Raw genomic sequence first — 23,269 nt, 5'->3', positions numbered from 1 at the left:
AGCTTAACAAACCTAGAGGAAAGACACGGGCACTTAGGAATTAATGCCGAATGTAATTGCACCTGTTTATGAGCATCGTTTCAGATTATGGCAGGGTGTTAGCTCTGCTCTTTTAGGTCACAGGGAACAGAGTCACCCTTAGGTTGGAGCAAGTGATGAGGGGTTTCTGCAGGGAGGTAAGAAAGTGCAGGCACCCTTGCATGCAGCAATAGAGTGACCGGGTCTCCTGGGGCTTGGGGATGACACTTGGGTCCCCACAGCAACTCCAGGTGTCCCACCTCAGCTTAAGTTCCTCGCTCCTTCTCCAGTGCCCCTGCCATTCTCATGAGTCAGCTTATCTCTGTGGTATCTCACCTCACCCCTGCTGGGCCACGACCACCCTTCCCGCGTGCCTCTGTTGCATAGCCTCTGTCCCTGCTTTCTCTTCTGCCTTAAATCCCCTGTCTCTGCATCACTGTTCTCCTGTGTGTGCTGCATTCAGCCTCAGAGAGAGGAGGGAGGGAAGGAGAAAGGGAGGTGAATTAATGTTGTTGATCCTTATCTAGTATCAAGTGTCCCTGTTGGACAGGGATCTCCTGCAAGGGCACCACTTGACCACAGGCTGATGGCTGTCTTTGCCTCAAGCCTGGTCCATCCCTGGCCCGGTCAATCCTGTCTAAGAAGGGGTGGTCACACAGTACAATGCACAGTGAACACTGCTAGGCAGAGTAAACAGGGCCAGAGACATGGCACTTAACAGTCTAGAGCCTCCTCTCTAGTATCCCGAGTTCCCTGGATAATAATTTATACCGGCTTTTATTCTTGTCTTTCAGCTTCTCTGTGGACTCCATAGGGATTCCTGTGACCAATATAAATTCTATGATTTTATTCCAACCCAAGAAGGGTTCACTGTCCCCAACAGAAAAGCCCACAAATGTCCAGGTGTTCTTTCATTCAAAAAAGGAAGTGAAGATAGAGCACCAGCCAATCCTGCGCTGTCAGGTAAGAGAGCTCAAAGGGAGGATTCAGTGGCAGGGTTGCAGGACTCATTGAAAAGAAGAGTTCATGGGCCCTAGCCAGGTAGCTCAGTTGGCTAGAGAGTTGTCCTGACACGCCAAGATCATGGGTTCAATCCCCAGTCAGGGCATGTATAAGCGCCAACTAGTGAATGCATAAATAAGTGAAATAGCAAATTTTCTCTCTCTCTCTCTCTTTTTCCCCCGCCACCCCAAATCAATAAATTGAAAAAGAACAAGAGTCCATGGTCAAACTCACACTGCAACGGGGGAAGGGGAAGTTGGCCTAGGTGGCAACCAGAGAGGGTGTACCAGGGTTTGGTCCCCAGCTAGCAGACCCAGGAAGGTCAGCTGGGAGGTATACAAAGTCATCGGAAACTGAGAGCGCCAGAAAGGAAATGTGGACCCTGGTCTTTGGTGAGCACCTGAGACAAGGAAGCTGAATTCAGTCATCAAGTGCAAAGGAAGGGTGCAGCAGTGAAAACAGAAGGCAAAGTTGATCTGTGTCAGTGATTTTCAACTGGTGTGCCACAGCATACTGGTGTGCTGTAAGAATTTTTAAAACAGGCAGTAACTGACTATTTAGTCAGAGAAACTGACCTCTTTTCCCTTAGATCGTCAAATTAAAAAATGACAACAGCCAACACAATAGCCATTTGATATGGATGAATCAAAATTATACTTATTTTTTGAGAAATCGGCAAAAAATATTTTTGGTGTGCTGCAGAATTTTAGTAATTAGTTTATGTGTGCCATGAGATGAAAAAGGTCAAAAATTTGCTGGTCTGTGTTGGTCCATGATGAGTACATAGTACATTGTATGTTAGTATTCGCTAATATTGTTGATGCAATAATATAAAGAGAATGAAATGAACTTGGCTTCATGTCAATGATGAAAACAGGGAATGAATTAGACAGCCACTGGAATTCTGGAGCTATGCCGGTGCTGATGTCTTTCTAATCCTTCTTGCCTTTCTAGATCATTGAGCCCAATATTGCAGAAGGAGGTGAAATCATCGCCAGCATCCCAATTAAGTTTTCTGTGAATGCCGTGTTCTCTAAGTACAACATCACCCCCTCCTCCGTCATCAACTTCGGGGCTTTGATCTGCGGCACTCGCAAGAGCACCACCTTCACCATAGAAAATCAAGGTGTTACTGACTTCAGGTTTGGCCTTTATAGGACGACGGGGGTGAGCTCCATTCATCAAAAGAAAGTGTAAGACAAGTATTTGCTTAACTCACGCCATTCCCTGGTTAACTAGTGTGCTTTATACTGTACAAAGAGTTTCCATACATTTTATCTGAATTCACCAAATTCCCTGTTGTGTGGTGGATGAGGTCGTGAAGAAACGACTCATCCGAGATTGTGCAAGAAATCACCAGTAGATCTCAGTTCTGAACCTGCATCTCTGACTCCACATTTCACATACTATCTAATTAATTGAACTTTAACTAAGTAAAATTGTTTTATTAATTAAAAATTGACTTTCTAATAAATTGTTTTAAATCAGATAAAACAGCTTTACATTGTTTATAATTGTTTTATATTTTTGTGAATATCCTCTTTCATTTTGGCAAAGTTTCAATGTATCAAGAGATTTTTGGTTAAACTGTCTAAAGTCTCTTGTTTCCAAATTTAATTTCAATATAATTTTTATTTATTTTATAGTAATGTAGTAATGTTTACTTATAGGTAATATATCTGTGTCTTACTTTAAATTGTTTTAAATTTATTTTTCAATTTAGCACATACAAATTCATGCAACACACTCAAAAGAATATAGAACTTAAGTTGTTCTGGTCACTAAGCAAGTGAATGCTCAAATATATAAATCTCTCAAAAGTTTAAGATTGCACCTCAAATACATATGAATATTTTAGGGAAACTAACCTCTAGGCAAACTAATTATTGGGTAAACTAGCTTCAAGTGAAGTGGACAGTTACCCAAAACCTGTGTTTGTGCTATTGCTTAAACTAAGCCTCACAAACACCATGACTACAAATGTTAAGAAAAGGGACAGAATTTAATCCATTTGCCATTTCATTTTTTAAGTGAGATCGGCAAAAGATTTGATGTCTACAAATAATTTCTACACACTGCTTTCCAATGAACTCAAGTAAACATTTAAAAATTATTATTCCCTTGCAGTCATGTTCAGTGTCCTTATGAACCACACAATCCGTACAATTACTGCATCATTTTCTCACAATTGTTGAATGAGTTTAGCTAATGATGAATGCTGACTATGCTACCCTGGGGTCCTCTTGGGCAAAGAAGTATCATGCCTCATTCCTAGGGGAAGGTACCTTTCAAGCAGACCGACAGGTGGTGTTTAATGTCCCACCCCAATGTAAGGGTGTACTTACTCTTGCTTCTTTCACCAGAGCCAGCCATATTAGGCATGCAAGGTCCCGGGAAAGCGAGAACTTCTACAAGGCTGGCTCTTCAAAAATAACCAAGTTCTCCGAGTCTGTTCAGAAAGAACTAAACATCTCTAACCAGGTAAGCGCCCTTTCCCTTGTTCACAGAAACCCTGTAAGGCCACCTTCCAACTAGTTCTTGCAGCATTACCTTCACAGAATAGCAGGATTTGAATCTACTATGGTGGGAATATTAAGTAGTGTATTGAAATATCACTTTTAAGACTTTTAATTTGGTTATCCTATTTTGCTTTACAACTTTCATTGGCTCCTCACTGCCTTAAAATTAGATTTCAGCTCTTTATATATTCTAATTAACAACCTTTTGTTTATAAGAAACAGAAGGTCATTTAGATTGGCTTAAATAAAAGGAGATGTGGAGACTTCTGCTTCTGGTAAGATGGAGTAGATACATTTTTTCCTATTCTTCCCAACCAAATACAACTAAAAACCCTAGACATTATGCATAAAACAGATGGAGAGAAAAACAATCAGACCAAGTAGGGTCCTTAGGACCCAGTGAACAGCACGGTGGTGAGTTCCCTGAGTTTTCTTTTTGCCTCATCTATCTCATCTGGGCACTGAAGGAACCAGCAGCCCAGAAACATCACCAGGCAGACACCCAGAAAAGGTCCCAATGGAAGCCTGCTCCCTCTAGCCAAAGGACCAGGAATAGAGCAGCCTAGCAAGACAGAAAATTTCAGAAAAAAAAAACTGTTCTAGTATGGTTGAACATGACAGAAAATCTATGATCCTACCCCACCAGTGCTAGCAAAGGACAGCGGGAAGACTTTCGCCCTATCCAGGCTCTAATGAGATATCCCAGCCCCTGCCAGAGTGGTGTCCCGAGAACTCCGAGTGGGTAGCCAGGGGTTTATTAGCTCCCACCGCCTCCACCGTGGTTAGTGCAGACACCACATGGGAGCCTTGATTTTCACCCAACCCAGTGGTAATGAGATGTTCCTCCGCTGCACCCCGCCCTGTCACCCAGGGGACCTCCCTACCCCATGACATCAACAGGACAGTAAGGAAGCTCTCCTCCCCTCCTTGCCAGGGAGGTATCAGCTGAGGACTAGTGGGGAGCCGGCGCTCCCACCCTGATCTGGCAGTGATGAGAAGTCTGAGCGGGGAATCTGGACCACCACCCCTGCCTGGAGGTCATGAGACAGTGTCCCCGCCCCCTCCCCCCGACAGAGTGGTGTCAGAGAAAGCCAGTCAACGAGAAGGTTTAAATAAGATCCAGGGTCTCATAATACAACACTCAAAATGTCCAGGTTTCAACTGAAAATTGCTCATCACCCCAAGAACCAGGAAGATCTCAAACTGAATGCAAAGAGACAATCAATAGATGCCAACACTGAGATGACAGGGGTGGAAGGGCTGGCAGGGATGGCGGGGCTCTCTGACAGGGATGGACAGACTCTCTGACAGGGATGGACAGACTCTCTGACAGGGATGGACAGGCTCTCTGACAGGGATGGACAGGCTCTCTGACAGGGATGGACGGGCTCTCTGTCAGAGATGGACGGGCTCTCTGACAGGGATGGACGGGCTCTCTGACAGAGATGGACGGGCTCTCTGACAGGGATGGACGGGCTCTCTGTCAGAGATGGACGGGCTCTCTGACAGGGATGCACGGGCTCTCTGACAGGGATGGACAGACTCTCTGACAGGGATGCACAGGCTCTCTGACAGGGATGGACGGGCTCTCTGTCAGGGATGGACGGGCTCTCTGACAGGGATGGACGAACTCTCTGACAGGGATGCACGGGCTCTCTGTCAGGGATGGACAGGCTCTCTGACAGGGATGGACGGGCTCTCTGACAGGGATGGACGGGCAGCCAACATGAAAGTGCTTCACAGAGCAATTACAAACACGCAGAGAACAGATGAAAACATGGTCTCAGCAGAGAAAGAGGGGCTATAAAGAAGAACCAAGTGGAAATTTTGAAATGAAGAAAATAACCAAAATTTAACATTTAATAAAGGGGTTCAACAACACAGTGGAGGGGCGAGTCCCACCTGGATAAGTGTCATGCAATATGGAATGTGTCTGTCCCCCGAAACCCTCAGTCACGACTGGTCAGAGCAATGGGTTCTCCCTGGGCTTCATCTGAGACCTTGCTGGGAAGGAAGCACTGAGAGAACCCATCCCTGAGGCCCTCCCTTCCTCGAGGAGGAAAGAGCTGGGGCCCAGGGAAAGCCTCTGGGGGAGCCCCCACCAGTCCCTCTTGACACCATCCCACTGCTCTAGTAGAAGGGCTCAGATCCTGCCACCCACGCTGCCTGCAGCCCGCCCACCATCCCACTGTCTCCTGCAGGCTCGCTTCACCCACGGCATGTTCACCGTGTACCCTGGGTTTGGCACCATCCCTCCCGGAGGAACACAGACCGTCAATGTTGACTGCGTGGCTGACCCTGTGGGCAAGTGTGAGGAGTTTATAGCTATTGATATCTCTGACCGAGACCCAAGAGACCATCCTGCTGGCATTCCTTACAGCCTGTTGGTGGAAGCCTGTATCCCAGGTACTGAGCACTCAGATGGGACAGCACCCCCTAAAAGACCTTCCTCTGTAACACCTCTGCCCAGGCACATGTCTAGCAAACATGGCTGGGCTGCTGCTACTTTTGGGATCTGAGAACTTCTAATATTTTTTTACCATATTTTTCCTTAAAGATTTATAAGGCATGCATGCGTAGAAGACGGTGTGCAGCTCTAAACTCCTAGTGTTCCTGAGTTTGGTTTAGGATTCTCAGATGGCTGGTATTCTCTGGGAATCATGGTGTGGTGGGGTATAGCACAAGCCCTAGAAACACGGAATCCTGCTCACGACCTGGTCCCTCCCTGTGGGCAACATATGCACAGAGAGCAATGGTCAGTGGCGGCACATGCGATGATTTCAACCCAGCAAGATCTCAGATGAAGCACAGAGAACTTTTGCTTTGACCATAGGCACCCTGTAGCCTCGCACCAAAGTGAGCCAAATGCCTCCTTCCTTAAGCCAACCACAGACCCTAAGCTCACCCTCCTTACTATTGGGAGGAAAGGGGGTTGGGGCCTGATGACCCCCAAGAGCAGTAAAAAGGAGAGAATAGAATGTGCCCCATCACATACACCTGAGCTCTCCCCTGTGACCGTCCTCTGTTGGAATCCACACCTCCAAATGAGGGATTAGGTCAGTGGGAATCAGGCTATCGGGCTTCATCTCACAGTCTCCCCCCCACAACTCCCCAGGCTTCGTGACTGACAACAATGCCTTGATATTTGAGGAACACCAGATCTGCAGCAGTGCCAACCTGCACAGCATGCTGCAGACCACGGAGACCAGGGGGCTGTTTGTGGAGGATGAAAACAAGTTCATCTTCAGCAGTGTCCTGGTAGGCCACCAGGCCAAGGCTCGGTTCAAGATCAGCAACGTGGGAAAGATCGCCTGTGATGTGAGCATTGTAGTTAAGCCTGTCTCCAGCAAGGTAAGCAGCTCCACTGGGCCCCTGCTCATCACAGTTGGCAGAAAACCAGAGAGAGAACTCTTCAAAACCCTGCTCTGAATCCTCTGTACCCGAGCGGGGATTATCTGGCACTCAGGCCCTGCCGAAAGTTACAGGAGGGAACTGGGCCGTCTCCCCTAGGCCAAGAGCCATGTGTTTGACCCACGGGATGTCTCCTGTGGGTCCTTGTGTGATACACTAGTACATAGGAGTGAGGAACTCAGTCAGCCACTAAACACTCACTGAGCCTACATTAGGCACCGTATTGTAGGACAGCCAAGACAAGGGCCAGCTCAGACAGGCTGCCTCGGATCACATCCTCAGCAGGTGAAGGACATTTGAGGGGTATCAGATTTTAAGGATGATGTGAAATGATGAGCATTTATTGAGCCCCTGCTGTATGCTAGGCACTGTGCTCAATCATCTACATCTGTTGGCCTCATTTTATCCTCTCAAATTTGTGTCATGATTTTGTATTATTGTCCCCATTTTTTAGTTAGAGAAATTGAGGCTCAGAAATGCTAAATTCTTTCCCTAGGTCCCAGAGTCTAGGGATATAGGGCTAGGTTTAAAGCCAAGCTTCATTTGCATGCAAGGTAAATAATCAGGGCCCGTCTCCGGGTCTGCCGGACTTGAAACTGCGTTCCCCTCTGGGTGAGACCACCAGAGATCATTTCTCCTCACAGTGGAGTAGAAAATTCAGGAAGCCAAGAGAGGGCCGAGTCAGTAGGTATCATTCGCCCTCAGTTTCCAATCAGATGTGCTACAAATGCTGCCCAGTCTTATCTCAATCGCTCAGCTCTCTACCAAAAGTGGAATTTTGACCCAGGTGGCCCTTGTGCCCCAGAGCTGTCATTGTTCACAGGGCTGCTGGTGGTGGGGAGACCACCCAGAGCAGTGGCCTAGCCTAGAGCCAAGAACAGAGTTGCGTTCCCAGGGAACTGCCACCCACACGGAGAGGCAGGGGTGGAGAGGCTATCTAATTTCTTCAATGACTTCCCTCAGGCCCTGGTAACACCCGGTCATTACTCTCTGACCTTATTTGGGACAAAGAGGAATAACTTTCTTCCTATTTTGTACTAAAAACATAAAAAAGTGAGGAAGCCTGATTTCTAAACAGAGATAGATCTCTAACAGGGGGTTTGCAGACACTGTATGTTCTCCCCCACCCTAATGTGTACACTATCCATTGGAAAGAACAAAGAAAACTCAGTGCCCTCAAGTTTAGAACAAGAGGAAAGAGTCAGTCTCGAATCCCACCTGCCTTCCATGAGAACAAAAAATCCATTTGTGGCCATGCCAGGGGTTCCTACAGTCTTCCCAAAACACTGCCACAGGATGGGGACAGATCAAGTGCTGTGGGAGGTTGTTCTAGGTAACGCTCTTGGGGTTACAAGGAGCAGGAACAGCCCAAACAAAGGTTTGCTCCAGTCAGCCAGAGACCTCAGACCAGGGCAGGACACACCATGCAGCCAGAGCTCTGCGGGCCTGGGGCTGTTGCCTGAAACCCCACTTCCAGAGCCGTAGAGGTTCTGCCCATCCTTCAAGGGCCACAGGCTTTTCACTCATGCCATCTCTGTTGTTCCCTTCTCTAGTCTGGCTTCCATTCTGGCTTCACATCAGTAGCCCCCAAAGGTCTCTGGGCATCTTAATTTAGTTCAGAGAAACTGAGAGACAGAGATTGATGTCAGACTAAGATCTGGCTTAGTTCTTCCATTTGAGTCAGAGATCACAGGTCTAGCCAAGTCCAGCCAGCTATTGCTGACGGATGGGTCCCAGAGTATCTAGACTGCTCCAGGGGTGTGATCGTGCAGGCAACGGAACAGGTTTACTGCAGAGCTTAGAGGAGGGAGATTTCCCTGGAGGGACACAGAGGTAAGCAGCACGCCCTGTGTTAATGCCCAGTAGCTAACACATGTGCCGCCCCTGCCGCCCCCCACCAGATCACTGCCCGCATCGTCGACATCTTTGAAGTGGAACCCAGCAAGATGTGTATTGCCAGTCGCTCACATGCCTTTGTCACAGTGTCCTTCACCCCCCAGACCATGCAGACCTACCAGTGTATCTTCGAGGCCACCTTGGACGGCTTGCCCAGGTACCAGCTCCCCGGCAACCCCTCCTGCAGCAGGGCTGCAGGCCACACTCCACAGAATGTCATTTTTGCCTTGCCAGGCTGACAGGCCTCCATCTCCCTATTCCCTGCAGCAACCTGACCAAGAACCGAAACCTCGTGTTTGATATCGTGGGAGAGGGGAACCTCCCTCGAGTGAGCGTGGTGCGGCCAATTCTCCATAACCAGCATGGAAACCCCTTGCTCCTCTTTAAGAGGCTTCTTCTTGGTCATTCAGAGAAACTACCTCTCATCTTCAAGAACAATGGCACTATCCCTGCCAAGGTACTCCAGAGGGTGAAGAAGCATGGGGTGGAAAAGGAGAAGCATCATTTGGAAGTAAGACCTCTGACATCAGGGTCTCTGCCATCCCTAATTTATGAGGACTTCTTTGATGTTCCTCATGCATTAGCCTTGGTAAGCCATGGGACATGCAGTGGGAAGTCAGGCCTGGTCTCTACCCTCAAGGTATGGCCGTACGCAGGGGACATAGTGCACTACTAATTACTGTGTGAAGCAATGTACAATGACACACACCAAGTTCAGTGGGTGGGAGAGATTATGGGTGTTCTTAGTGTCTTCTTTATTTTTTCCATAATGAACATTGTATTTCTATTAAGGAAAAACAAAAGAAACCTCATTAGGGGTGAGAGACGTAATATCTGTAGAGACTTCTGATTCAGCAATTAAATTATATTTTTATTTTACAAAAAAGTGTGAAATTTAGTAAGGGTTATGTGAAGGACTATAGGACTTTTGAAAATGACGGATTGCTCTCTGTAGGAGGCTGGTGTAGGTCCAGCCTACCTTTGCCTTATTGTGCAGACCCTTGGGTCCGAGTCTAGACCAAATAAAGTGCTCTTGTCCTTCACAGGACATTTGCCCTCTTAGCACCAAGAGACCATCGAGAACACAGTTCACCCTCCCACCTATCCCCTACAGATGGCAAATGCCCCAGGTCAGAAACAGTCCGGAATGCTAGGCTGCAGTCTGTGGATTTCCACATTCTCCCAGATCTGGGTCTGCTTACTCTTCATTATCTTAGCTCTGTGATGCTTTTAGAATGGTGGTGTTCCTGTGGTATTCTGCATTTCTTGTTGTTGTCTTAAGTCCAAGTATTCCATTTCCCTGTGTTCTTTCAATTATCATGTTATTGTAAATGTTCTGTCATGGAGTTCAGTGAATTCCTGCCCACCCACTCCCCATTTTTCTAACTCTTCTTAATAAGTTTTGCATATCGAGTCTCTCAGATTAACTTCACACATCATTTTACAAGGTTCTGCAAAAATTTCATTGGGAATCCTATGAATTATTTGGGAAGAACTTGTACTTTTAGAGTATTTAGGCTCTCCACAGGAATAACATTTAGGATTCCCACCCTTTTATTTAGCTCTTTCATGTCAATATTTTTTCATATAGTTCCTGCATATAGCTTCTTATTAAAGTTATTTCTGAATATGTAATTTTTTATCACAGAAGCTTCCTCTATGATGTCACTGTTCCTCCCTCCTTTGTGCCTCATCTTTAATATTATCTTATCTTGTTCATGGTGTTCACAATGGTGCCAGTATGACCATCTTCTGAAAATGTTTGCTGATATCTCACACCTAGTATCAGCTACATGATGTTAGTTTTTAAGTCATACACATGGCTCCCAGTGGGCCAAAAACACCCTTTTCCTCCAAGTAGGTCAGATGCCCACCTTGCTTCTTCTCTTATCTTGGTAGGACACTCAACATGGCACTGTCAGGCAACTAAGGCCCTAGCACCTAGGGGATACTGCTTTATGGAGACTCATTTTCATGCAGTCCCTTGCAGGATCACAAGTATTCATCTCCATTTGATTAGCCTAGAGAATGTTTTACAGCTACCTCTGTCAATAACAGTGGCCTTGGTAACCCCGCTTTGACACTGCTTAACGGGGTGATCTGAAAAGTCACCTGTACTCCCTGGGCCCCAGTTTCTCACTTGGCTAACAAGAGCTGAACTAAATTTTCTTTTTTCCTCTTTAGTTCTAATATTTATTCTATCTCCCTCTTAGTAAGAAATGAAGCATTGGGCACTAGGCCCAATGGCTTGGCAGGGGCAGGGTGACGTCACACACTGCACAGTATCTCACCATAGACTCAAAACCCATGAGCAGCCTGCCAGTGTAACACTCGGTCCTGCTTTCCTTCTGCCAGCTGCACATTGACCTGCAGGACCAGCTAGAAGTCTTCTCCCTGAAAGGGAGGCCCACTACCTCCTATATCTACATCATAGAGGAAAACACAGCCCAGGCAAAAGGTAAGTTGAGGAAGAGTATCTTCCAGAGGATGACAGGACCCAGTTAACTGTTTTGTTAGGGGACTAATTGGGCCACAGACAGAATAGGATGGCCAGTCTCGTCACCCATGGCCACTCTCAGCAATGCTCATTCCCACACTAGGGCTGCTTTCCCTTGAGTCAAGGTCTTTATGGATGCATCTTCCTTTACACTGATTCTAAGTCATTCTTTCTCCTCTTTGCAGCAAAGAAGGCTCACACAGCCTCCCTGATCATTCTTCCTGGAGACACAGCCGAATTCGATGTTGTTTTTCACTCCCAAAAGGTTGGGAGGTTGACAGGCAACATCCACTTGTCAGTGGTCAACAATCAGTATGAGGACACGAACATCCACATGGTGGGAGAAGGCTACGAGGACGACATCACCTTGGACAACATCCATGGGCTGGTGGCTTCCGCCAGCCAGGAGGCCTTAGATAGCTCTGAGGTCACCGTGGAAACAACCATGGAAGACTTGGTGGAAGGTGGGAGACGAAGCCATGAGGTGTTGACAGCTGTTGGCTCTTGGATCAACAGTGAAATTTAAATAACAGATCAGCTCGCTTCCTGGGAATTTAGGGCTGAATCTCCTCTCCATCACTGTACACTCTTTCATGCTTGGCTCTGGCACTGCCTTCTTCATGTGTCCCCTCAAGGAACATTTATGGAGCATCACTGTGCTCCTGCCAGGCACTGCACCGAGCCCCGGAGTTCCAGAGTAATAGGAGTCCCTGCCCTTAGAGGGATTGTAGTTTGAGCTCAAATTCAAATCTAGTCAATAAGCAAAATTCAAAATTCAAACTCCAGATTAGCTAAGAAGTGAACACACATCTCTCTGTAGTTTTCCCTGTTTCTATCTATTAGCTCGCTTGCATCGACATTGTCTGCTTCATCTGAGCCATGCATCCTACACATTCCAAGAGAGCTTCTGGGCTTGTTTAATGAGGCGGGGTGTGGGCTTGTGCCTTCTCTAGAGCATCATTCTCCACAGTCTGTCTACTCAATGCACTGAGAACCAACAGCATCAGCGTCACCTGGGAGCTTCTTACCGATGGGAATTTCAGACCCTAGCCAGCACCTCAGACATGCTGAATCAGAACCTGCCTTTTAACAAGATCGTTAGGTGATTTGTGTGCATAGTAAAGTTTAAGCCACCCTGCTTCGCAGTCTATCAAGTTCTCCAGCTTCATTGAGTTGACTGTACTCTGGGGCAGGAGAAAATTTATAATACTTCATCATTATTCTCAAAAAGCATTTGCTAAGCACCATAATTTTGTGCCTAATTGCTATGAAGTGAGTTATAAATATAGTTTCACAGTTGTTCTAGGAGCTTAATTGTCGTTCTGGAAGGTAGCATTGCGCAGTCTATGTAACATGGGTAAAAATCAACATGCCTCGCCCCTGTTCATGGCTACAGGGTGGTGTCTCTCTTATCAGGAGTCAAACAGGAGCCAGCAGTGAACCCTAGTTCTGAAATCAAATTTCATACTTCTGATAGGCTTGCCAGATTTAGAAAATCGGAATATAGGAGTCCCCATTAAATATGAATTTCAGATATGTGATGAATTATTTTTTTAGTTTAAGTGTGTCCCAAAATATTGCATGGGACATATTTATACTGAAAATTACTCATAATTTATGTAATTCAAATTTAACAGGGACTCCTGTATTTTATCTGGCCACCCTAACCCTTAGGAGGCCAAGATAGATGGATGGACAGACAGATAAACAAATGGATGGATGGATGCATGCATGCATGCATGTATAAGTAGATTCCCCAAGGCAGGAAAGCTTACTGGTCAGGACTGCAGGTTTTTCCAATAGAAACATCCAGGAGGGAGGAGTTGCATGAGGGTGAGGTGAAGTGTCTTGCAGGTGCTGCCTTCTCTGGGTAGGAGCCCCCTACAGGAGGAGGCCAGGGAGGACTCACCAGCCCTCTGCTTGTATCCTTAGCTGCCCTGGTGGACCACATTCAGTTTGGGGACTGCCACGTTGGAAACAGCTATAACGTGAGCTTCACAGTCACTAACCACAGCCAAGTGAATGTAATACGGTTTGAGTGGCCTGTTTTAGCTACAGTTTCCTTTTCCCCACAGGTAAGTGAAAGCCCTTCGCTGTTTTCTGGGCTCCCTTAGGCCCTAACCCAACTTGATTGTCACTCCACTTCCATGGACACAAAGGATGAGATGGACCTCACTTGGACCTAGGGTTGGAGGACCCTGTCCATGTGCCCCCCCCCCCCGCCCCAATCTAAGTGCAGAGAATGAGATTTGCCAAGGCGGATGTTGATTGAGGAATTCCTTGGAAACCTGTGTGAGTGGAACAGGTCCCAGTCTTCCCAGCCCGCAGCATAGACCTGTGTCCCCCCCACCCCCGGCACGTGTTCTCTAAGCATCGGTCCTGCAGAAGCGGGTCACTGAAAGATAAAATGGGGTGATGGTGTCTGTGGACAACTGAGGTTTAGAAAATGTTTCAAGTTACATCTTTCTCTTAAAGGCCCCCGGTGCCCTTCAGCAGACTATAGTAAAACCTAGTTCACTGTGCTTCACTGGGATTTTCTAACCCCTTCTTTTAGCAGCTCACAGCACACACTTTATGAATTGCTGACCAAGGCCCAGACCAGGTGGAAGCAGGTTCTAGCCTCTGGCCAGCAGCTGCTTTGCACAGATAGTTGATTTCTGAGTTCCCAGGACACTGGATGCACACAGATGCATCCACCGCCTCCTGCTCTGTTTCAGCCACCACGTCTGCAAACACAGAACTCCAGGGGGACAGAGCAGGGAGGGTTGGGGACCCCACCTTTAAATCTCTGAGTGCTATCGGGAGGAAGTTTTGCTTCCCAGAGGGATATGAATAGTTACTCAAAGGAGGCAGAGATAAGCTTCCTGCAGGCCATTTACCTACGCTCACATGCGCACCCTCCCCCCGACACACACACACACACACACACGCATCTGTGGCCTTGGGAAGCACAGAGCTTTCTTCTCCCTTCACTTTCCAGAGGAGGCAGAGTTTCAGAAACATGAAAGGACTGTGATATATATCATATATACATGGTATATCTGTGGGCTTTTCATGCGTATGTTTAGGGATGCAAAATCATACATGGTTTTATTCTACAGCCCAAATTGGATGTCCCATGTATCTGGTATGCTTCAGCGAATCTCGGCCTTTCTGGTCTCCACACTCCTTTACGCTCTTAAACATTACTGAGGAGCCTGCAAAGAGCTTTTGTTTATGTGGGTTAAATCTATCAGTATTTACCATATTCATATTAGAAATTAAAACTGAGAATGTCTAAAAACATGCATTTATTCATCCATTTTAAAATATCATAACAAACCCATTACATGGCAATATAAAAATAACAGTTTTATGAAAATGGCTGTATTTTCAAAAATAAAAAAATTGTGTGAGAATAGTGCCATCATCTTACATTTTTATAAATCTTGTTAATATTTGACCTGAGAGAAGAGAGCTGATTCTCATGTTTGCTTCTGCATTCAGCATAATACTGCATCATCCGTCACTCCATTGTATAGGCAGGAGGAAGTAAGAATGAAAAGGTCAACATCTTAATATGTAGTAAGATGAAAACGGTTTTGGCCTCATGGACTTCTGGAAAGGCCTTAAGGACCCTGGGGGTCACCAGACCACACTCCGAGAACTGCCCATGTGCTGTGTACATCGGTCAAGTCCATAATGTGTATAGGCTGCATTGATTGAGAAGCACAGGCGGTGAAGAGTGTGGCGTCTGGGCCTGGGTCTGAATCCAGCTCTTCCACTGTCAATGGTACGACCTTGAGCAAGTTGCGGTTTTCCTTGTCCGTAAAGCAGGGGTCACAGCTATACATCTTACAGGGTGGTTGTGGGAACTGGTGGAATTGCATGCCGGTTTAAATACCAGATTAAATAGTGCCCAAAGTGACAGTGTGATAGATACTAGCTGCTCTTGTTTTTATGATTATATTTCTATATAAGAAGCTTTTGTACATTTTTTAAGATTTTATTTATTTATTTATTTTTTACAGAGAGGGAAAGGGAGAGAGAAAGAGAGGGAGAGAAACATCAATATATGGTTGTGTTTGGCTGCCCCCAACCAGAGACCAGGTCCACAACCCAGGCATGTGCCCTGACTGGGAACTGACCCTTTGGTTCGCAGGCCAGCACTCAACCCATGGAGCCACACCAGCAAGGGCAGCTTTTGTACATTTTAAGACAATCCATATATCAGGCTTAAATGATGCATTTTATTTTTGTTTTTGTTTTTGCCAAAATCTACCTCTCCTCTAAAGTGGCACAATTAGGTGAGTATTTTGAATTCCCAAAAATACTGACACCAAGCTCTTCCCCAGATAGGGCACCTCCACCCTGGGTGTGCCAAGGACATAGTGGTAACCATGAAGTCAGATGTGCCCATCAGCCTGAAGAATATGGGGATCAGGTGCAAGCTGTCCAAGATCATGTTCCAGCAACCTGCGGACCAGGTGCCCGACTGGGACGACCGCATGCACACAGTCAAGTGGGTGGACATGCCCAGAAGCACCCCCGGGACTTTCACCACGAAACGAAAAGTGAGTAGGGACTTCAGTCACAAACCTAGCTAGGCCACCCGGGCCTGGATGCCTAGTGCTCTCATGTATGACGTCTCAGATTTCCTTCCTTTGTGGAAAAAAGAAAAACTTCCCATTCTACTTGACTTGGATTTTTAAAGTGACAAAGTAAACTTCCAGGCATGCCGCCTGCCATGCACACTACATGTACCACGTGGACCACATGTCTTCACGAGCAGAGTTTTAGATCCTCTTGATGTCTCATTGAGGAAGTCCTCTCACTTTTTTCTTCTTCAAAAATGCCATAGCTGGTCTTTTAGTTGTTTCCTCTTTCCCTCAGGTGTCCAGAACTATTCCAGGTTAGTTACAGACAGAATCTCATCTTTGGTTCATACATGCCCCTCTTTTAATTATTGCTTCATCGGTTTCCTTATGATGATGTAAACAAAGGTGAACCCACACATGGATTTCCTATGCAGTTCTCAGCCATTCCGTCGCCCTGCCTCCCTCCTGGAGGAAACCACTGTCCTGAATCTTGTTTGCTCATTCCCTTGACTTTTGTCTTTTGTTTCTTCTTTAACCCATGCATTCTGAAAGGCAGAACATGTAGTTGTCATTTTAGCTTTATTTTGTAAACGCTGTGGTATATGCTTCTCCACATTGTCACTTGTGACTCTAGTACACCCATTTCCCTGCTCTGTAAAATCCCATTATTTTTTTTAGCAACTAACAACACTTACTGAGTACTTAGTATTAGCAAGAAAATGTATTTTTCTTTTTTTCCAATCACAGTTGACATACATTATTATATTGGTTTCAGGTGTACACCCCAGTGATTAGACATTATATAACTTCCTAGGTGATCATCCCGATAAATCTCACACCCATCTGGCACCTTATGTTGCTAGAATAGTATTGACCACCATTCAATACTATGGCATTCCCTGTGCTGTGCGTTCCATCCCCATGACAGTTCTCTGACTACCAGTTTGTATTCCTTCATCCCTTCATTACCATCATTCCTCTTTTGAAAGTTATTTGGGGTTTTACTACTTTGGACAGCATTTCTGTGAGCATTACTGTTCAGGTCACATGCATTCACTGGCGAGGGTGTTTATTTGTAGAAGTGGAATTGCTGAATCATAGGGTATGTGAATGTTCAGCTTCCCAGGATAACTCCCCAATGTTTTCCAAGTGCTTTGCCAATTTATGCTCCAACTAGCAAAGAAATCTTATTGCTCTGCATTCTCTCTAACACTCAGCATTGTCAGACTTTGTGATTTTTATCATTGAAGTGAATAGGAAATACTTTCATTTGGGGGCCTACTTTGCATTTCCCTGATCACTAAATGAAGTTGAATATTTCATAAAAGCCTTTTGCCCATTTTTTAAATTATGATGCCTGTCCTTTGTATGAGTTGTTTTATTTTTTTTATCAACTCCACAGTTCCTATTATTTATCTATAAATGCCTTCACCAAATTTTAGCCTATCTTTTCATTTTCCTTAATGTAGCTTTTCATGAACAAAGACATTCATCTCTCCTTTTATAATTATTTCTCTGTGTGTCTTGTTTTTAAAACCCTTCCCTAACAGGGAAGAAAAAGATTCACTGATTTTTTTTATATTGAAGAGGTTTGCTTTGATATTTACACCCACGGCCCACCTGGATTTTATGGTATGAGGCAAGAATCCAATTTGATATTTTCCCATCTAGATAACGAATGTTGCCAAATCCCCCTTTTGTTGGGCCCTTCTGTTGTGATCCGCCATTACTCCCTTGCCATCTAAATGTTATATGTGCCTGGGGTATTTCTTGTCTCTCTAGTCTATTTTACTGCCAATTCTCCTGTCCCTCTGCCGGTTGTACACCGCTTTAATTTCTGGAGCTTCATAATCGGCCTTGATATCTGGAAGGGAAGTCCCTCCCTGGGACTGCTTTGTTCTGAAGTGCTTTCATTTTTCTTGGCCCCTTATTTTTCTGTATAATTTTGGAATCCATTTATCACGTACAATTGACCCTTGGACAACACGGGTTTGAATTACGTGGGTCCACTCACAGTGGGGTTTTTTTTTTTTTCAATAAATACTGTTAATGGATTTTCTTTTTTCTGGCTTACTTTATTGTAAGAATCCAGTATATAATAGATATAACATACAAAATATGTGTTAATTGACTGTTAATATTATCAGTAAGGCTTCCGGTCAGCAGCAGCCTACTAATAGTTCAATTTGGAGGGAGTCGAAGTCACACGGGGAGTTTTGACTGCGCAGGGCTCAGTGGCCCTGCCCCGCGGGGCAGCTGCCCTGGGAAACCCTGGTGGAGGACTGACTGGAATGGGGTTGCCTCTGTGAGTCAGTTCAGGAAGAATTGACAGTTTTATACTATTAATCTGTCCTTTCCATTAACGAGGTATATTACTCTCTTTATTTAGGTCTTTGAGATTTTAAGATTATTTTTACTATCATTTGTTTTCTTTAATAGTGTTAGGACTCTTCAGGGTTATTATTTTTTCTTCTTGAGTCAGTTTTATTAAATTATTTTTCTAGGGATTTTCTCTTCAACTAAATTTTCATGTGTATTTTCATAAAATTACTCATAATATTTTCTTATATGTTTAAATCTGTGAGATCAATGATAATGTCCCCGGTTTTCATTTCTGGTACTGCTTCTTTGTTTTTATTTCCTTGTCAGTCTCAGCAAAGGTTTTTAAGATCTTTTCTAGTAACTTCTGGCTTTGTTGGTCTTTTCTGTTTTAGATTTATTTTCTATTTTATTAATATCCATGCCCCTCTTTATAACTTTCTTTCTCCTACCTTGTTTGGGGTCCATCTGACCCCAAACTCATGTTTGTGCAGTCCTGATACCCTCGGCAATTTTTTGGTTTCTTTTCCATTTATGAGTCATTTTAGGTTTGCCTTAATCCTTTGTTCTGGAACTTGGGTTTATGAGTTGGTGTTAATTCGCATCCGTAGAATAGTGTACTGCGATGCCCCCCCCGACCCAAGTGCCTTTGGGACAGCTGGCTCTGCATCACTGAGGACATGCTGCCTTTGTTACAGGTGGTAGAGACGGACCCCGAGCCTGCTCACTCAGTACTGGAAGAAAACTACCGAGAACTGCAGCTTCAGATCAGCGCCAATGTGAATTTCGCCTCGTACAAGTGCCAAACGGGCGACGTGCGCTTTAAGGAAACGCTAGTTTACCAGACCCGAGTGTTTGAGTGAGTCATCAAAAGCCTCCCAACACTCATCAAAGTTCTTTCATTCCATCATTCGCTCACTCATTCACCCAACATTTATCCAGTGGGTACGGCAGCACATACCAGGTGTTGTCTGTAGCGTGCACCAGTGTCTGCCTGGGCCCAGTGAAACATTCAGACTCACAAAGCAATTGAAGTTTACCCTTGAAATCAAGATATAGGCCAGGAAACTGGCATCAGGTGATCAGCTCCAGTGGGAATAGTCCCTGCAAGCAATCCACACCAGCAACCAGGAACTACCCTTGTTGGCCAACCAGGTGACAGCTCGGACAATATCCACACTAGTGGGCATAGGGTCCAGCCTGGTCAGGAAGCCCCATGACCAACAGAAGCCGACATTTCTCATGACCACTCCACAGGTACAGTTCTCAGGGTCTCTGCACGGGACACGCCCTGTTATGAGAGTCGCTAAGAGAACCCCAACGCTATAGCTTCCCTCCAGATAATCACAATTCCACACTGGACACAACTTACCAAACAGGGGCCATTTTTACTATAAACAATGTTGCCTATAACACAACTGACATTCCTCCTCTATTTTCTAGGGAAACTGAGCTAGAAAGTTAATTCAAAGTCAAAATTGTCCTTAGAAAGAGAAAGGGTTATTTTAACCCCCCACCCACACTCAGATGCAGGGATACAAGGATGCCGTGGGCACTGCTCTCGAAGAGCTCATGGTCTTGAGCTGGGGGTAGCGGAGTAGAGGCAAACGGGTGAACCGATGGCACAGCACAATGTCCTGAGGGGGCAGGAAGAGTACCTGACGTGGACCAAGATGGGGCGCGACAGAGTGTCGTGGGAGGCTTCCCAGACAAAGTGGTGGCCCAGCTGAATTTTAGAGAACAAAGAGGAGGTAGCCCAGTGAGAAAAGTGAGAAAAGAAGTAAGAAAAAAATGGCCTTCTAGGCAGAAAGAGCAGCATATACAAAGAGAGAAAGCCTGTGACTAATCTCTGAGAATTTCAAAAACAAAAATGTAAACAACTGACATTTCCACTTTGTAAAAAGTAGTCATCGACTTGTTTGACTCATTTTGCATTTGTTGCACTTAAAGTGTCCCCTCAAGTTATTAAAGAACCAAAAGACATAAGGAAAGAAGTGGGATTTGCTGATGCCCATGACACCAAAGCAGGGATCAGCAAACTATGGCCTGTGGGCCAGACCCAGCCAGCCACCCGTTTTGGTGAACAGGCTTGTTGGCAACAGCCACACCTGTTCGTTTCTGTGTTGTCCGGGGCTGTGTTCACACCACAACAGCAGAGTGAGTGGTTGCTGCAGAGACCAACTGCACGCAAACCCAAAAAATCCTACCGTCTGGCCCTTTCCCTACACCAAGGCTTCTTTTTCTGAAGACTATTCTATGCCGCTAAGATTTCTGCACTTTTTAAAAGTTTCCTTTAGGATGAAGACCACTACTCACAAGTTCACACAATAAATATAAGCCCCTGAAGTCAAAGCACTTGGCTTCAGGCCTGTCCACATGGTCTGCCTGGGTGGCATAACGGAGATCTAACCTCTACACCCACCCTAGACGCACCCCCTCCAAACTCCCACCTCCCCCGACTCCCCTAACACCAGGAGAGCGTGTGTGCCTCTTTCTCTTACACAATCATCTCCTTGTATCAAGATCTCGCTCTCCTGCTGTCACTGTCTGTGATCAAGTTGAACAGTGATTCCAGAAAAAGCTTCTATCTGCCAGTTCTTGTCATAGAGCAGGGAACCTTGAAGCAAGAAAAGTCTTCACCAATTCCAAATTTGAGACAAGTCTGTGTCTCAGCCAGTGAAAGCATCTTGGGAAGAGGTCAGATGGTTTCTGAGGACAGGGACGTTGTTTCTGGGGGTGGGAAGTGATTCAGGAAGGGAAGGGGCTATGAAATTTGCACCCCAGGAAGGTACTATCGTGTGAGATAGATTCGTGTTTCCTCTCTCATGGGAATTTCTCAGGACTGCCATGATGCATGCTGAGAGTTCACTGCATAGTTGCCAGCGGTATGCCGGAGGATTTTCAATGCTAAACATTTGGATATTTTTGCTTTTAAGAGTTATGTATATATTTTGTGGTTTGTAAGGAAATATAATTGGTACATCAAATGCCCGATTTCAGATAAATTGCTTAAACTCACCTTTTGAAGAAATATTTAAAACACAAAGTGAGTTGACTGAAAGACAAAAGCAACAGTGTAGATGATGGGTGTGCAGACAGGACAAAGATCACTGGCAGCACATTCCTCAAACCCGTCCCCTGATCTGTGTGCAGGCTGGAACTGACTAATACAGGAAGTGTGCAGCTGGAATTCAGCTGGACCTCCGAAGAGACAGCCAAGGCCGTCAGCTTCGCAATGCCAGATAACCAAGGTAAGTGCGGTGACAGGTAAAAACCCAGGGTTTGGACTGAGTCCCCAATTAGTGTAAGAGCCTCATTCATGGAAAAGTGAGCTCTGCTCCCACAGCCCCCCATGTAGCTATGGAGAAGCAAAGCAGAGGCCTCCTGAGGTCTGCAGAGCCAAAATGGGCCCGAGGAACAACAGCTGACCTCTGCCCTCCTGGAGCCTGGACTCTGGCCCCCAAAGAGACCAGCATCCCCTCTCAGATCCCTAGGAGTCTTTTCTCTTAGACCTTAACCTTCTAGGACATTACAGACCCCTGGAGAAAATGATGAAACTATGAGCTGTTCCCCAGGAAATTACATACCATGCCCAATTTGCAGCTGGTTCATGCCCTTGATAAAGGGGCCCAGCACTCAGTAGGCAGGTATCTATTCCTACTGCTGCAGTTTCACAGATTCCCAGACCTTACAAGTGGGCCCCAGACTGTGAACTCCTGCTTAGACACAGTGATTCTCCAGAAATGATATTCACAGCCCAGTGTTTTTGAGGCAGAAGACCCACAGACATCTACTTGACCCACTCCCTTGAGCCAAAAGAAAACAAATTTGAAAACTTGATAGAATTAATGGCAGTCTTTTTCACGGATCACCTGTGAGAACTATGAGTCAGTTCCTTACCCCTAGTGACCAAAGTATATCTGCTGGAAGAGGCGAACTCACAGACCCCACAGAGGGTCCCTAAGGACCTGTGAGTGGGTTGCCTTCACCTTGTCCTCCCACTGCAAATGCAGAGTTTCACTGATTCTCCATCTGCCCCCAGGTTCCTCTCAAAAAGATCAGCTGAGCCAGGTCACACTGCCCACGGGCAGCAGTCTGGACAGCGCCGTGGACCACGGGAACGGAGCTCCCCCACTGTCCTTCTCTGTGGTGCCCCCCTCAGGCACTGTGCCCGTGGGGAAGACTGAGAAGATCAACGTGAAATTCTCCCCACTGGAGGTTGGAGACTTCGAGAGCACTCTTACCTGCCAGTAAGGAGGTCTCCCCAGAACAAGCTCTGCAGCTCCTCTCCCTCCTCCCTCCCACCACTACCACGCTCTTTCCAATCTGAGACCCTGCTGTGGCCCCAGATCGCCACATTTCACTTTGGAAAGATTCAAAGGAGTTAGCCTTTGGAGAACAAGGAGGCTTTAGTCTTTAGGGTTGCTCATCAACCATCTCTAGACTCTCGCTCTGACCCACTTCTCCCTTCCTGGCCACGTTCAAAAGTCCACTGGGCAACCAAATAGTTGGCAGCCAGGTAGGTCCCAGTCCTGGAGCAAGCATGAACTTGGGAAGGCTTTTTTGTGCCTTTATTGATACTAGGTTTCATTAGCTGTAAAATGCAAATAACAATGCATACCTTGCAGATTTGTCGTTAAAACTGAGGCACTTTAGTGAAGCTTAGAACAGTGCCTGGCACACATTAAGCACAACAAACATTAAACGGCGGTCATGGTGGAGGTGGTTGACCTAGTGCATAGTAAGCAAGGAGGAGATGGGGACCAGACCCAGTTAGAGAAAAGCCAACCCGATAACCCCTGGCCATGAAAGTCCCTGATGTGGCACACACTCCCAGGAAAGCTCCACAGAGGACGCCCACCCTGCAGAGGAATTCCATGAACCATGGCTGAGTGTGGCAGAGACCTCTGTGAGCCACAGGAGCTTCCTAGAAAACACCGCAATCACTGCAGGGACCCTCCTGCACCTGGGCCACCTAAATTTGAACCTGGAGCGGGGAGTCTGCTCACATCCAGTTCACTTTCTCCTAG

General features: G+C 46.0%; 1 protein-coding gene across 1 annotated transcript in view; it reads left to right on the top strand.

Annotated features, from left to right (window-relative positions):
• Nucleotides 1-23,269, top strand: part of HYDIN (HYDIN axonemal central pair apparatus protein) — a 322,142-nt gene that overhangs the window by 268,756 nt on the left and 30,117 nt on the right. The window contains exons 56-69 of the mRNA XM_045819132.1: nt 813-981; nt 1,975-2,213; nt 3,384-3,501; nt 5,741-5,945; nt 6,655-6,890; nt 8,852-9,003; nt 9,114-9,303; nt 11,202-11,304; nt 11,529-11,807; nt 13,276-13,418; nt 15,678-15,896; nt 18,938-19,098; nt 21,393-21,490; nt 22,282-22,489. Of these exons, the coding sequence (XP_045675088.1) occupies nt 813-981; nt 1,975-2,213; nt 3,384-3,501; nt 5,741-5,945; nt 6,655-6,890; nt 8,852-9,003; nt 9,114-9,303; nt 11,202-11,304; nt 11,529-11,807; nt 13,276-13,418; nt 15,678-15,896; nt 18,938-19,098; nt 21,393-21,490; nt 22,282-22,489 (2,520 nt within the window). The remainder of the gene's footprint in view (nt 1-812; nt 982-1,974; nt 2,214-3,383; nt 3,502-5,740; nt 5,946-6,654; nt 6,891-8,851; nt 9,004-9,113; nt 9,304-11,201; nt 11,305-11,528; nt 11,808-13,275; nt 13,419-15,677; nt 15,897-18,937; nt 19,099-21,392; nt 21,491-22,281; nt 22,490-23,269) is intronic.

Source organism: Phyllostomus hastatus, unplaced genomic scaffold (assembly GCF_019186645.2).
Source record: "Phyllostomus hastatus isolate PE091 unplaced genomic scaffold, TTU_PhHast_1.1 phas_scaffold_345, whole genome shotgun sequence".
Lineage (NCBI taxonomy): Eukaryota > Metazoa > Chordata > Mammalia > Chiroptera > Phyllostomidae > Phyllostomus > Phyllostomus hastatus.
The sequence above is the reverse complement of the archived record's forward strand: the minus strand, read 5'-3'. Positions and strand labels throughout refer to the sequence as shown.